This window comes from Typopeltis vanoorti, chromosome 8 (genome assembly GCF_054136105.1).
Source record: "Typopeltis vanoorti isolate ZY-2024b chromosome 8, IOZ_Tvanoo_1.0, whole genome shotgun sequence".
In the NCBI taxonomy this organism is placed as follows: Eukaryota; Metazoa; Arthropoda; class Arachnida; order Uropygi; family Thelyphonidae; genus Typopeltis; species Typopeltis vanoorti.
This window is the reverse complement of record NC_143556.1, coordinates 105,341,061-105,355,676: the sequence shown is the minus strand read 5'-3', so window position 1 is coordinate 105,355,676 and position 14,616 is coordinate 105,341,061. Positions and strand designations below refer to the sequence as shown.

At 36.8% G+C, this 14,616-nt stretch overlaps 1 protein-coding gene across 10 annotated transcripts in view; it reads right to left on the bottom strand.

The window, feature by feature from the left end:
* The window catches only part of LOC150104251 (uncharacterized), a 1,804,220-nt gene that overhangs the window by 1,370,400 nt on the left and 419,204 nt on the right, over positions 1 to 14,616 (bottom strand). For all 10 annotated transcript variants that reach the window (XM_090396244.1, XM_090396248.1, XM_090396245.1 and 7 more), the window contains exon 5: positions 6,261 to 6,446. In XM_090396244.1, the coding sequence (XP_090252370.1) occupies positions 6,261 to 6,446 (186 nt within the window). The remainder of the gene's footprint in view (positions 1 to 6,260; positions 6,447 to 14,616) is intronic.

Here is a 14,616-nt window from a genome sequence, read left to right as displayed (position 1 = left end):
TTTTCTATTTGGTGATGCATTTCTTCATCACCAGCAACCGATCCACCAGGTCTGTAACAACATCCCACTATGTAATTTGTCTTGTTAGATTCCACCTCACACCAGATGGCTTCAAACTCACTGCCATATTTAATATTGTTAGTAGTATTACTGCATTCATAGGTATCAACTCTAACTGGATTTAAGTCATCCAATATCATTAGCAACACTCCCACTCCTCTCCTATCCACTCTATTCTTCCTAAAAATACTGTAACCATGACACTCGATATCAGTTAGTAGGTCTGATTCTGATAGCCAGGTTTTACTAATTCCTACAATCTGAGGTTGCAACATATTGACTAAGGCAACAAACTCTAACCCTTTGTTTCTGATACTCCTAGCATTTGTGTACAGACATAATAATCTATCTGCATGTTCTTTTGTATACTCTTGTTTGCAGTCTGTCTGACATAGTAGGACATCTTGCAAATCTCTACTCTTCTCTTACACATGTAGACATTTTTGCACACATATGATGGGTCCGAACCGAACAAACACAAACCCGAAATCATTCTCGCCTTGTCAACATTTCCAGGACAAAGCCCATTCCAGTCATTAACACAGTAATATACCATTATTGCTCTTACACTCTATGTTTAAATATGTTTTTAATTTTTTCCTATTGTGTATAGGTTTTGAGAAACAAGTCTATACATTTTAATGATATAAACACTATTAGCAATATCATACATGCAGAATGAAAGTCAACTAGAAAGACTGTCCTAATGCCTTCCATTCATAAGATGAACTTTGTGTTTTTCCCATTTCACACCCCAACAGTAATCAGCTAACACTGCAAGACTTCAAGACTTCACTTTCCCTTATAACTGCTTTCCATCCTCATAATCTGCTAATGAAACCTCTTGCTGTGTTCATCACTTATGGACCACAGATTTTCTGGGGAAAAATCTAGTGTAAGTCCAGAAAGTGTATTTTCTGAGACATATTATATTATTATTAGTAATAGTAGACACCTCCAGGGAGTCCAAAGACTCACCGCCACTCAATCCACCAACTGACCACAACTACACCAACGCCATCTACCTCCGACCATCCCATATGCTTTGAGCACAGAAGAAACAATTTCTCTGTAATCTGAAGATTTGGGGTTGCCAAGAATGCTTTCTGCAACTAACTTAAAATTTGTCCATGCATTAGCATCCTTTTGGTTTAGAACTTGTTCAAATTGGGGATTGTTCATTAACAATCTAATTTCTAGCCCAATGAAAATGCCTTCCTTTACTTTTGCATCACTTCTTCTTGAACATTTTTGTTTCCAATACTGAAAATCTCTTCTTCCTCATTCATTGCTTTCACAAAGTTTTTCATGAGTCCAAGTTTGATGTGAAGTTGTAGCAAACTGATTTTTTTCTGTCTTTACAAATATTGCATGTTTAACATTGTTTTCTCCAGTTGTGAAATGTGTAGGCAAAGGCCACTATTTAACAACATAATGATTACTCCTGGTCCTGCTGTCCATTCACATAGGAAGCAACAACCATTTGTAACCATTGTGAATGATTACTGAAAGAAGAAAAACAGTTTTCAAACTGGATTTGGATGAATTAATAAAAAGTCTCTATTCAGATGATGTGTATTCAATGGCATAGGGCTCCATTAATCTATCTATGTTAGCACAAAAGGTTAGAGTATCACTTTCACTGAAATAACTGATGTACTCACTTTAACAGTGACTGAAATATGTGACCTTAGTTCCTTCAGCTAGGAGATTCCACCCTTTAAAATTAAGATCTCTTACAAGACCATTCTATTCCTCTTGGGTGACTGAGTATGGATCATCATTTTTGACTTCAAAATCATATTCTGTATCAGATATTTCCTCTGTTTATTCATCAGCACAATCAATCAGTGTTTGCAGATGTTAGGTGTTTCAGTACTGGCAATTCAACAGAATGAGGTACTGATCGAAAAGCCAATGCAACAGTTGGATGCACAATGTATTTCTTATTTTATGATAAAAACTCTAAAACTTTTTTTAGGGTTTTAAACCCTAAAAGGCAGAAATAACAGTTAGTAAAATGATTGATTGGCCCTCTCCAAATCACTGGAACTGCAAATGGCATGCAGGGTCCGGTTTCTTTCAGGCAAGACAATGGTGTGAGATGGATGGATGAATAAAGAGATTAAGCATGTGATATAGAGAAAAAAAGCATTGTGGAGGCAGCATAAGAGAAGTGGAAATAACCAATTTCATGAGGTCTACAAAGACCAGGCAAGGACTTGGACCAGGACTTGGTTGGTGAGAGTAGCTACAGAGAGGTATGAACAGCAGTTAGCTAATGAAGCCAAAAAGAATTCTGGGGAGTTCTTTCGATGTGTTATTTCTTTGATTCAATCTGGAAAAATTATAATTTCCCAAGTGATTACTTTTTCCGATTTCTGTGTGAATTACATATGGCTTTAGCTAAAAATCTTATCAAAATTCAAATTATCCTTGTCTCACTCTAGTAATTGCCAATGATAATCTAACCTCACCAAGAAGCGTATACCCTTTGTTTCTCAGAAAAAACCCACAACTGAAGCATAGTTATTGTTCATTTGACCTTTATGCTTTCCATATTTAAAATTATATTAATATGTTGTCTCATTCACACCTAGGTGTCTGTTGTTCCTTTATTCCCTGGGAGCTACTAGCTTTTAGCATATTTATGCCACTAGTAGTAGAATTTTATTTCTAAAATTAACATTTGTTATGTGTCTGGATGATATTGAATATCCCAAATGCAATTCAAACTGAATTCAAGTTATATATATATTCCTTTTGCTTTTCATAAATTGAGCGCTTTCTGTATCCAATGGCTGTATTACAAACAGCTGCTACACATACTTTCCGGAACTGAAACTTTGAAAGTGGATGTTAGGATAAGTGTGTTTAATTATTTGTTTTGTTTAGCTACAATAAATCTGTTCTGTTCCCATGCATGCAGAATAGCCTGCAGGAGCAGAGTGTTTTTCAATTAAATGTGTCATTTGAGTTGGCTTATACACTGAGAATGGGAAATCTTTCATTTCCCATTCTCACATCTTATTAATTATGGTTCACATATTTTCACCTTTGAGTAATTGAAATATATCAACCAAATAGAGCATTCTCTTTCATTGTTGTTTTCTAGTAAATCCTAAAATAAACAGATTGTTCCCCCACTCTATGCAGATTTGGTTACAATTAATTGATAAATTAAAATATTCAAAGTTATCCTACAATTAATTGCATTGGACCAATTAAGATGAGCACTGATGCGGTATGCATTCTCAAAACTTTCATACATCAATAAGGTCAAATTTATGTGAATTTTGTAGCACAGGTTGCATAAGCCACACAGCATACCCAACGAAATGAGCACAAGTTGCCACTGGTGGACAGTTACTTTTATGTAATTTTGGTGAACCATATATGGTCCACTCAGGCCTATTGTGAATTCTATAGGCTGTCCCACATATAAAATATCAAGATTCCTGGCTAACCTTCTCTGTCCCCTCATGGGCCACTCAACTTCTTTGATAAAAATTCCATAGTATTTCACACAAGAATAAAAGACATTAAATTAGCAGATACAGACATGTTAGTAAGCTTTGACATTGTCTCTCTCTTCATTAATATTCCTCGGATAGAGACAATAGAATTTTTAACCAAAAAATTTCCATCAGACATAGTGGAATTATTCAAATTTGCAATTACATTGGTTACTTCACTTGGAAAGATAAAATATATAAACAAGAAGAAGGAACAGCAATGCGCTCACCCTTATCACCTTTAGCCAACTTTTTTTCTTGAACATCTAGAAGAAAGTATTTTTGCTGTTGACCCAAAACCAACAGTTTGGCTATGGTACGTTAATGATGTCTTTGCAGTTTGGACTTACACAGAACCAGAACTCTACTCATTTCTACAAAAAAAAAAAAATATCAACATCCTACAACTTCATATCAAGTTCACACTACAAAAAGAATCATTAAAAGGTATTTCCTTTCTTGATGTACACATACAGCATGAGCAAGATGGATCTATTTCCACTTCTGTTGCTGAAAACCAACTTTTTCAGGTTGTTATATCCACAATTCAAAACTTGGTGTATACGAAATACTATGTTTTGTGTAACTTATCTTACTATAGACAAACAAGAAAATCTATAAATAAATAAACGTATCTCTGAACATCAAGACCACATTTGTCTTATCAAACCCCGCAAATCTGGACTTGCACAACATGGAATTGAAAATATTAACTACAAGATCCAATGGCAAAACACTAAGTTGCTATATAGATCCATATATTTTATTTTGCACTAAAGACTTACTTTCGGCTGGGTTGTGGATTGTACGAAAGGGCAATATTAAGATTTGAGGTAGTTATATGGAAAAAGAGTGTCAGCCTGGTTAGCCAAGTGGTTAGCGTATCCACTCTCCAGCCAAAAGGATGCAGGTTCAAATCCCACCATGAGCATGGATGTTTGTGATTGTCAGTGAAAATTCTAGTGGTGGTGGTGGGAAGTAGATGGCATTGGTGTAGTTGCGGTTTGTTGTAGTTAGTGGTGGAGAGAGAGTTGCAGAGTAGGTTGAAAGTTTATTTTTCACTTGGTTAGACTATAATAAATTTAGTTTAATCCTTTATCCAAGTATGAGCAAACAAAGTTTGCGCCTGAAAGTATCTTCAGGACTGGGGTAAGGTGGTACAACACCGGCAGAGATGACCTTGCTAATGCTTCTTCCTCGTATCTCCACTTGGGCCTAGCTCCCACTGAAGAGACCTCAATAAAGGTCGAAACTAGTCTGGGTAGTGGCCCTTCCCTTAATGCATAACGTTATACATATCTGCAAGGAGATGTGTTTTGCATTATGGAAGATACTGAGATAGGAGTGCTGTTAGCTTGCTCCACCTTTGCAATGAGTTGCCCGGTGTTGTACCACCTTGCCCCAGTCCTGAAGATACTTTCAGGCGCCAACTTTGTTTGCTCACACTTGGATAAAGGATTAAACTAAATTTATTATAATGCAGAGTAGGTGTCCTCCCTTTATAAGTCTTTGGACTGCCTGTAGGTGTCACATAATAATAATAATAATAATAATAATAATAATAATAATAACATAAACATGAATAGTTATATAAAGAAAGTGCTGAAGTCTTACTTCATAGTCTTAATCTTAACTAGAACAACTGTCTCATTATTCCAAAAGTTTGGGATATCATTATCCTCAATTGTATTAAATAAATTTATCTGTTATATTTTAATTTACTTTAATTTTAATTCCAGCCCCATTAGGATTAATACATGACCATGTGACTGTATACATAGGATTCCAATTTAAACATGCACACTACTGATTTTTTTTAATTCAGTTCCTATTGTCGTTTGATCATTATGTTGATGATGTCTTATGAGACATAAGATGAAATATTTACATGATAAAAAAGTTATTTACTGTGGCATGCGTGTTATTCTATAGTTATGGATACTCCATAGGTTTCACTATATAAGAAAAACATATTTATCATACAAATTCTTAAAATCCTTAACACTCTTTGCATTACAAAGCATTCTGATTAGCATTCCATTCACTGACAATTCTTGAAAAAATTATTGTGCACAAATGTGCATACCAAGTTTTCATTTGGATGTGGAAAACACTAGAGATAATAGTTCAAAGTTATATTGGGACTCTGGAGTGTTGGTTATGCAGTGTTGCTGAGGGAATGTAGATTACAGAGTTTGGTGGAGAGGAAGAAAAGAGACTATATGATAAAGACCTTCAAGTTAGTTAAGAGATTATACCAGATTAATACGAAAGGAATTACAAAAAGAGTGAACATTAAGATGGGAAAAATGAGAAACCATCCCTAGAAAATGTATAATGATGTGGTGAAGAATGGAGTGAGGAGTAGATTTTTTATGTGGAGAGTTGTTGATTAGTGGAATGCATTGTGAAAGCAAAGGGTGTCAATAATTTCAATGTTCATTATGATAGACATGTTGCAGGTTTAGTTGGCCTCCCATCATGAGCCTGTTGACTCCAAAGATGTTACTCTAATAACTTATTTGCACACTCAAAAGTATACAATAATAAACAGCTGCCAGTACTAAGCATAAGAAAAGGAGTAATACACATTAGTATTATTCTAGTTTTCTATGAGGTCACAAAGACTTTAAAAAAAATTACCTACTTCAAAAATAATTTTCTGAATTTTCATGCAAAACTTACTTTAGAGGTAACATCAGGATTATGATCATTTTGTAGGAGGAGTGCTGCAGCTTTACAATCATCTTTCTTTGCAGCTATGTGTAGAGCAGGCAACCGCACTCTTCCTTTGGTATCATTTTCTAGAAGAACTGCTACCACTTTATCATGACCTTGTTGCAATGCCACTGCTAAAGGAGTAAAGCCATCCTAAAATGATAATTGAAGAAGTGCATTATATTTCATTATTAAAAAATATTCCCAAACATAGAATACTCAATAATATCAATCAATCCATCACATGAAAAATAAACTTAAAAGTTTGCAATATTAACAGAAAAATATATATAAATATATTCAGGTCTGTCTACACTACCTAACAGATACTTTTTTTTTATTTATATCACTGCACAGGAGATTACAGAACCTACAATAACACCAACATCGTGAGTTAGAAAATATCTGAGTTAGAAATGGTTCAGAGTATTGATTCGGTATTTTCAAAACTAGGCAGGAAGTATGTTCCATCCTTGATCTAATGATGCTGAGAGTGAATGTGATTGATTGATTGATATTATTGAGTATTCTATGTATCCATCGACTGAATGGTGCAACATTAAAACCCATCGCTTTTGTTCAGCCAATGCAGTCATAATCAGTGTCTTTCTATCGTGCACCTGTCCAGAGGTGTGTCAATAATCATTCTTAATACATTAAGTCCTAGAGGTAACAAAACATGCTTCTGAAGTGGAGAGAGAAATTTTCTGTCCTCTGAATAGATATAATCTAATCATTAACCACTGCAAAGCGGGAATCCCAAGACTTTCATTTACAGTGCCATGGAAAAATGTTTGTAGCATATCATGAGAAAGACAAAAATTATGAACAGACTGCCAAGTGAAAACTGCTACATCCATCCGGGATAGTACTGAGAAAGAGAATTTACCTAGGACTAACCTATGGTAGAGTCTAGGAAGAAGGGAATAATTCAGAATGAACAGCTTCTGCTGAGGTTTGAGTAGAGCATTATGAAGAGAAGAGAGAAAAGATCCTAGAGCAAACAGGAAAGAGGAACAACTGGTCGAAGAGAAGAAAATATCAAAGTATCTCCACTTCTCCAGAACCAAGATAGAATAAAAGGACATGCCATGCAGGGAAAGCTCAAAGTTCTCAACCTCTTTTCTCCACCTGAGGGGACAAGAGAAAGTGTACTTGACTTTGTCACACTGATATGTAGACCTCGAACTTTAAAACGGTCAACTGTGTGATTGAGGAGTTCCTGCAAGCCTTCTCTAGTAGAGTCTATGAGTATAAGGTGATCAACGTGCCAAAGCATTAACAGTGGTTGTGTCAAAAGAGTAGCCTCTATGGTTTGGAAGAGAGTGAAGAAACTCATCAATCACACGAGTGAAGAAAATAGGGGAGAGAGAGAGAGAGAGAGCGAGGGAGAGGTCTTCTTGGCTTGAAAAATTTCCAGGTTTGGTCTCTAGAGCAGGATTTCAAAATTATGTAAAACATAAAATACAAAAATAAAAATAAAATATAATACATAAGGATAAAAAAATACATAAAACTAATCAAAATTGAAAAACACATCCTTAGGTCACCCACAGTGCTAAGGTGCTTGTGGGTAGGGGTTGCATAAAAAAAAAAAAATAAAATAAAAAAAAAAAAGGATGCTGCCTACTACACACTGGTACAAATGTTTTGGAGGAGTTGAAGACAGCAAGAGCATCCAAGTGATGGTAGATAGTGGTATAAAGTTTATGGAACAAATAAATATTTGTTCTCTAATAAAATCCACTGACGAGAGGACAGCACCATATTAAGGAGGATGATTACCAGTCATGATAAGAATATGATTATTCCTTTGTAAAAAGATTGATAGCTACCTGGAGAGGATTCAAAGATGAACATGATAAAATCAGTGCTATGGAATACTAAGTATAAGGTTAGGTGCAGGGAGTGTGGATTGCAGAGGCTTGTGAATATTAGGAGATAATTTGATATCATTATCAATAGCAAACTTCCATGGAATGTCATCAAGAGAAGTCTCACCCAATTAGAAACATAGCTGTAATACTGAACCTTAAAATGATTCACTCCAAGAATTCACAACACATCTAAGAAAGCAATATCCTCACCAACCACTATCTATGTAAAAAATCTTCATTCACCTCTTCAACATACTTGATGTTGAAGAGGTGAATATACTTGATGACCCATTATCTCTCCTCTTGCCCTCTACACAATGTATAATCCCATCACCAACTTAAACATCTCCATCATATCAACTCTTTTGAATCCATCTGCTATACTGCAATTTATATTTCTTCAAGCTCTCCCAAAACTAGCATCATTCCACATTAACACGTTCGCTGCCAACTACGAGTATACTCGTAGTGTGTAAACCTGCTTCACAAGCCAGCTACGAGTATACTCGTATGAGGCTTACCGCCGGGAACGAGATTATTGTAGTGACCTTGAAGAAGTGAAAATGCTTGGCTTGTGGAGCTAGCATCAAAACTGTGTATTCTCATAGACAGTATATGCTCTGTACAAGCCAACTACGAGTATACTCGTAGGACGCTTACCTCTGGTAACGAGATTATCGTACTGACCTTGAAGAAGTGAAATTGCTCGGCGTAGGGGAACAGACCATGCCGAAGTAGCGTGGCAGCGAACGTGTTAATAATAATAATATGACCCTAGTCATCTTTTCTCTGGAATGAAACATTGATCAAATTTGCAGACAAGAATTTATGTGTAATTTGATAAATATCTCATATGATGGTACAAGTACTCTGTTATCTCTTGTCAGTTGTGCTCTTTATCATAGTAGCAGTATGTTCAGGCTTTATAACATGTTTTATGCAACTCCAGCAATGAAAGATTGCAAACCTATAGAATATTGGAAACATGGCAGACCACGTTTTATTATTATAATTTTTTTATTTTTACATAATATAGAAATCCTACTTGAGAAAACAAACATGAGACTTTTTCAAATCACTTTGGATCTGCCATAAGCAGGTCCAAACTGATTTGAAACACTGTGATGAAGTTCTCAGTGAATGCGTTGATTATGCCCTGCTTTGCTGATTTCTACTCATATTACACTTTTGTGTAGAAATCAGCAAATCAGGCCAAGAAAACACTTGGAAGTTTTTTTGATATGTGGCAAATGGAAATAAAAGTGACTATGACATGATGATGTTAATGGATGAAAGTAGGAGATTGGAATCTGCTGTAGAGGATATAATCAGCATATTCACTGATAACTTCATCACAGTGTTTCATCCTCAATTTGAAATCAGAAGCTTATGTGAAGAGAATAAAATAGGAGATTTTATCACAAGGTTTAAGATTACTACCCTGCTTATGGCAAGTCTGCAGTGATTTAAAAAAGTTCATGTTTGTTTGTTAGAGCAGGATTTCTATATTACGTAAAAATATGTAAAAACCATGCTTTTAAATTTCCCATGCAAAAACATGCAAGTCTCAAGGGGTGTTTCCTGGCTGAGAGAAAGAAAGTCATGAGCATGATGCTTCATTACTCCCATTAAGCATTATTAAGCATTAAAGATTATTACAAGCACCAATTGTTCTGCTGTATTTATTATTATTATTATTATTATTTCAGGCAACTCCAAGGAGTCGACAGACTCATCGAGGGAGGCCCTAACATCAAGTCAAGAACAACCATTCGACATTCACACAGTATCTATCATACCTCGCCTTGAACTCATTCACGGTCATAGCACCCACAACAGACTATGGCAGCTTATTCCACTCATTTACCACTCTCCAAGTAAAAAATCTAGCTCTAACACCCCTGCTAACCACATTCTTGCCCAGCTTCCATGTATGGCCCGTAGTGCTTCCACCACCAGCCCTATTCTCAAAAATATCTTCTGGATTGATCTTATAGAAACCCTTCAGTAATTTGAATGTCTCAATCATATCACCCCTTTTCTGCCTATCAACCAATTTTTGCAACCCACAAATCTTCAATCTGTTCTCATAAGGTTCATTCCACAGACCTGCCACCATCTTGGTCACTCGTCTCTGGATCCTCTCCACCTCCTCCCCATCAAGAAGAAATCCTGGTGCCCATATCTGGGCACAGTAGTCCAGATGGGATCTTATCAGGGCTCAAATAACTTGTTTGTCTCTGCTTGTTAACATATTTTTCAGTAACCAAGTGATTTGATGAGCTGATTTAGCCACTTTTGCAATGTGCCATCTAAACTTCAACTCTCTATCCACCAACACTCCCAAATCCCTGGTCTCATCAATCTCCTGGAGTACAGTTCCGCCAATGTGATATACTGCTGCTAATCTTTTCACTCCAAAATGCATAACTTTACACTTTGCAAAATTAAATTGACATCCATTTTCACTAGCCCAGTCCTCCAAACTATCCAAATTATCCTGAAAAATTTTGACATCCTGTGCATTCACAATTGCTCTACCCAACTTTGAATCATCAGCAAACAAGTGACCACTTCCTCTCAGATCCTATCCTATATCGTCAATGAACAAATTGAAAAGTAGTGGTCCAAGAACAGAACCCTGCGGCACACCACTAGTCACAAGCCATCTTTTGGACACCACTCCTGAATAAACCACTCTCTGGTATCTCTCCATCAACCACCCTCCTATCCATCTCACCAACCCTATATCCATCCCCATCTGCTCCAGTTTACTGATTAGAGTTCCATGTGGTATTCTATCAAAGGCCTTGGCAAGGTCCAGTAGAATTACTGTAAACCCATTACCCTTATCCAGTTCAGCCGTCACTGTGTTATAAAACGTGAGCAAGTTACTGAGGTATGATCTACCCTTCACAAAACCATGTTGCCCCCCCATACAGTATCCCATTTTCATCTATCCAATCCTGTATTCTTCTCTTGACTAGTTTCTCCAAGACCTTGACAACGATTCCTGATATGCTAATCAGTCGGTAATTTACAACAGTAGTGTTGGAACTTCCTTTATGCAGTGGAACTATTTTCCCCTCTTTCCACCCCCTCGGGACTAACCCAGACCCGAGACTGAGATTAAACAAAATGGTCAAGGGTACTGACAATTCTTTAGCCGCTTCACGTACGACACGAGCTGGTATACCATCCAATCCCACAGATGTATTGACATTCAGATTTTACAATAGACTACTCACCTCCACCTCATTCACCACAATTCCTGTATAATCTATTGGTTCATTCAATTCTGCAATGTCACCACCTGGATGATGTTGTGACATTGCAGATTACAAAGTGCTTGCTCAGTAATTCAACTATATCAACTGATTCGGTTACCTCCCTACCATCGGCATTCTTTAAAATCATTCTGCCATATACATTTTTCCTTTTACTTGCAACATATCGAAAAAAGTGTTTATTATTCTCTTTAGCCTGCATGGCCAATGTTCTTTCGTAATCCTTTTTTGCTCTTCTTTCCACACTCATTATCCATCTGGCCTGGGCTTTATACTGTTCATGTGCCTGCCAGTCAGCTTTCTCTTCAAATTCCCTCTATAGTTGTTTCTTTTTTTGCAGCTCAAGCTTAATGGTGTTATTCATCCATTTAACTCCTACTTGATTTATTAATCGGACTCTAGGTATACAGTCAGCCATTGCTTCATGCAAACACTTTTTAACCGCCTCCCATGCACTGTCAACGTCTAGCCCTTGCAGTTGTACATGCCATGGCACTGCACCAATCAACCTCCTAAGCTTGTCATACTTACCAGCCCGATAATTCCACATGTACCCTGTCTTAATTGTAAATTCCACACCTTTAGCCACCTCCCAAGTCAAGACCCCATGATCACTCTCACCAACTGGTGGCAACATGGTCATATTCGTTACAGCCAAATTCTCAGATGCAATTACTAGCTCAAGCACCCTCTGACCCCTAGTATTATCCATTACATGCTGTTGCATAGTTATCCCTTAATAACCGCTTAAAATCCAATTCCTTCCTCCCATGTGTCCTCTCGTCCTTCCAATCAATGTTACCATAGTTGAAATCTTCCATAATAATTACCCTCCTTCCACTCATTTCTTCTATTTGCTTATGCATACTATCTCCACCATCTATTCCATCACCTGGTCTATAGCAGCACCCTGTATATTTTGTTCTGCTAATTTCAATCTCACACCAAATAGCCTCAAATGTGCTCTTGTCTCTATCCTGCAGTTCCACTTCTATTCTCCTTGGCTGTAGCTCATCCACTATCATCAATAACACACCTCCTCCCATTTTATTCTCCCTGTCTCTCCTGAACACACTATACCCCTCACATTCAATCCCACTAGCTGTGTCATCTTCTGTCAGCCATGTTTCACTAATGCCAATAAGCTGTGGTCTGGAAGAGCCAACCTAGGCCAAAAATTCTTCCCTCTTGTTCCTAATACTTCTGGCATTTGTATACATGAATTGCAGAAGCCCATTTGTCCATCCCTATTTTGATGCCTTATACTAACTATCCCATTCTGATTCATGGTCTTTCCTACTCGCTTGGGCATATTACACACATTCACACACTCAACTGTCTCCCTAAAATCTGCATATCTACTCCCCTCCCCTCTTAATAACTCTAGTTTCCCTGGTTCTGTACATTCACTTTCACTACATTCGACAATACCTTTTCAAGTCTCCGTACACCAAATCCATTCAAATGTAAACCATCCATTTAATATAACTCCTTTCGCCCATCAAACTCATTCCACACATCCACAAATTCCACACCACTCATCAAACATAATTCACGCATAAAGTCATTGGCAATTATGGCTCTCCTTCTATACTCTTCACTGTCATACCTCGACAACAGACTCACTATCCTAACTCTCTCACTCTTTTCTTTTGATACCTTAAGCAATTCCTTCACATCCTCACTCATAGCCTTTTTGTTTCCTTTCAAATAATTTGTACCCGCAACCACTATCAATTCCTTCACCCGCTGTTTTTGCATTCTAATTGACTCACTGACATTCTCTACGTTCGCACCGGGATGGTATGATTTTATTAAAGTCTCAACTAACACACGTCTTACTAAGGAATCCCCATATAACACACACTCTTTCATTTTGTTTACACTCACTTTCATACCCTTATTTTTTCTATCATACTTTTGCAGATTATTAGTCGGTACGCTTGTTAAAGATTTTTGCCAATGCTCCAGGTGCTGATTTACTCTATGTATCTTCCAATATAATAATGCTATTTCACTCATTGCATCAGTGTCATCATTTTTATTCCCCGATGATTCATTCAATTGTTCTGTATGCTTAACTTCATTCTCTCTTTCAACGCCACTCTCACAGCTATCAGGTACTACCTCGCAAATATCATCATTCATACCTCAAATATCGCTGTTATCTAGATTCTCACGTTCGACAACGATATTACTCATACGACCTGAAACACTCTTTAAATCCTCACATTCTTTACACTTTTTGCACACATTCACTCCACTATCGTTGTTCAATTTATAAATTACATTCTTTGTAAATTTTACAATCCATTAATCATGTTGAAGAATAAGAGCAATCCCACAGATTTTATGCTTAATCCCTTCATTCATCTTATTCAGTCTTTTAAATTTTAGAATGCATTTACTTGATGCTATAAAGTTTTTTTTGTTTTTTTGGTCATTTCCCAAGCAGCCTTTATTTCCTTTCTGCTCAACTCCATCATGCTATAAGTTGCTAGCCATGACGAAAAGCAGGTTCTACAAGTCACTCGACTTCTGCAGCAAGGCATGTGAGACTAAATAGACAGAGTGACTTGTAGAACCTGCTTTTCGTCGTGGCTAGGAACTTATAACATGATGGAGTTGAGCAGAAAGGAAATAAAGGCTGCTTGGAAAATGACCAAAAAAAAAACTTTATAGTATCAAGTAAATGCATTCTAAAATTTAAAAGACTGAATAAGCTAGGGGTGAAATTGATGAATGAAGGGATTAAACATAAAATCTATGGGATTGCTCTTATTCTTCAAGATGATTAATGGGCTGTAAAATTTATGAAGAACGTAATTTTTTTGGAATAATAAGGAATGGTCTGCTTTCTCCTACAACTGTAATATAAGATATTCCACTGATGCAACAGTTGTGATCAGTACTATGACTGCAGTATATCAACACTGTAAAGCACATTGGAAAGGTGAAACTAAATGAAATCAAGGCTCCTCCTTTATTATTATCGCTCATTATCCATTATTATTGCTCATTACAATGCAACATCCACAGTCTCATCACTTGAACGATACTATTCAAGCTTACAATTCCACATTTTAAATGGCATCATTTGGTGCGAAGCAAAAGGTTGAAACGGGGTTTATGCCTACTTTTAAGGTGCAAGGTCAAGTG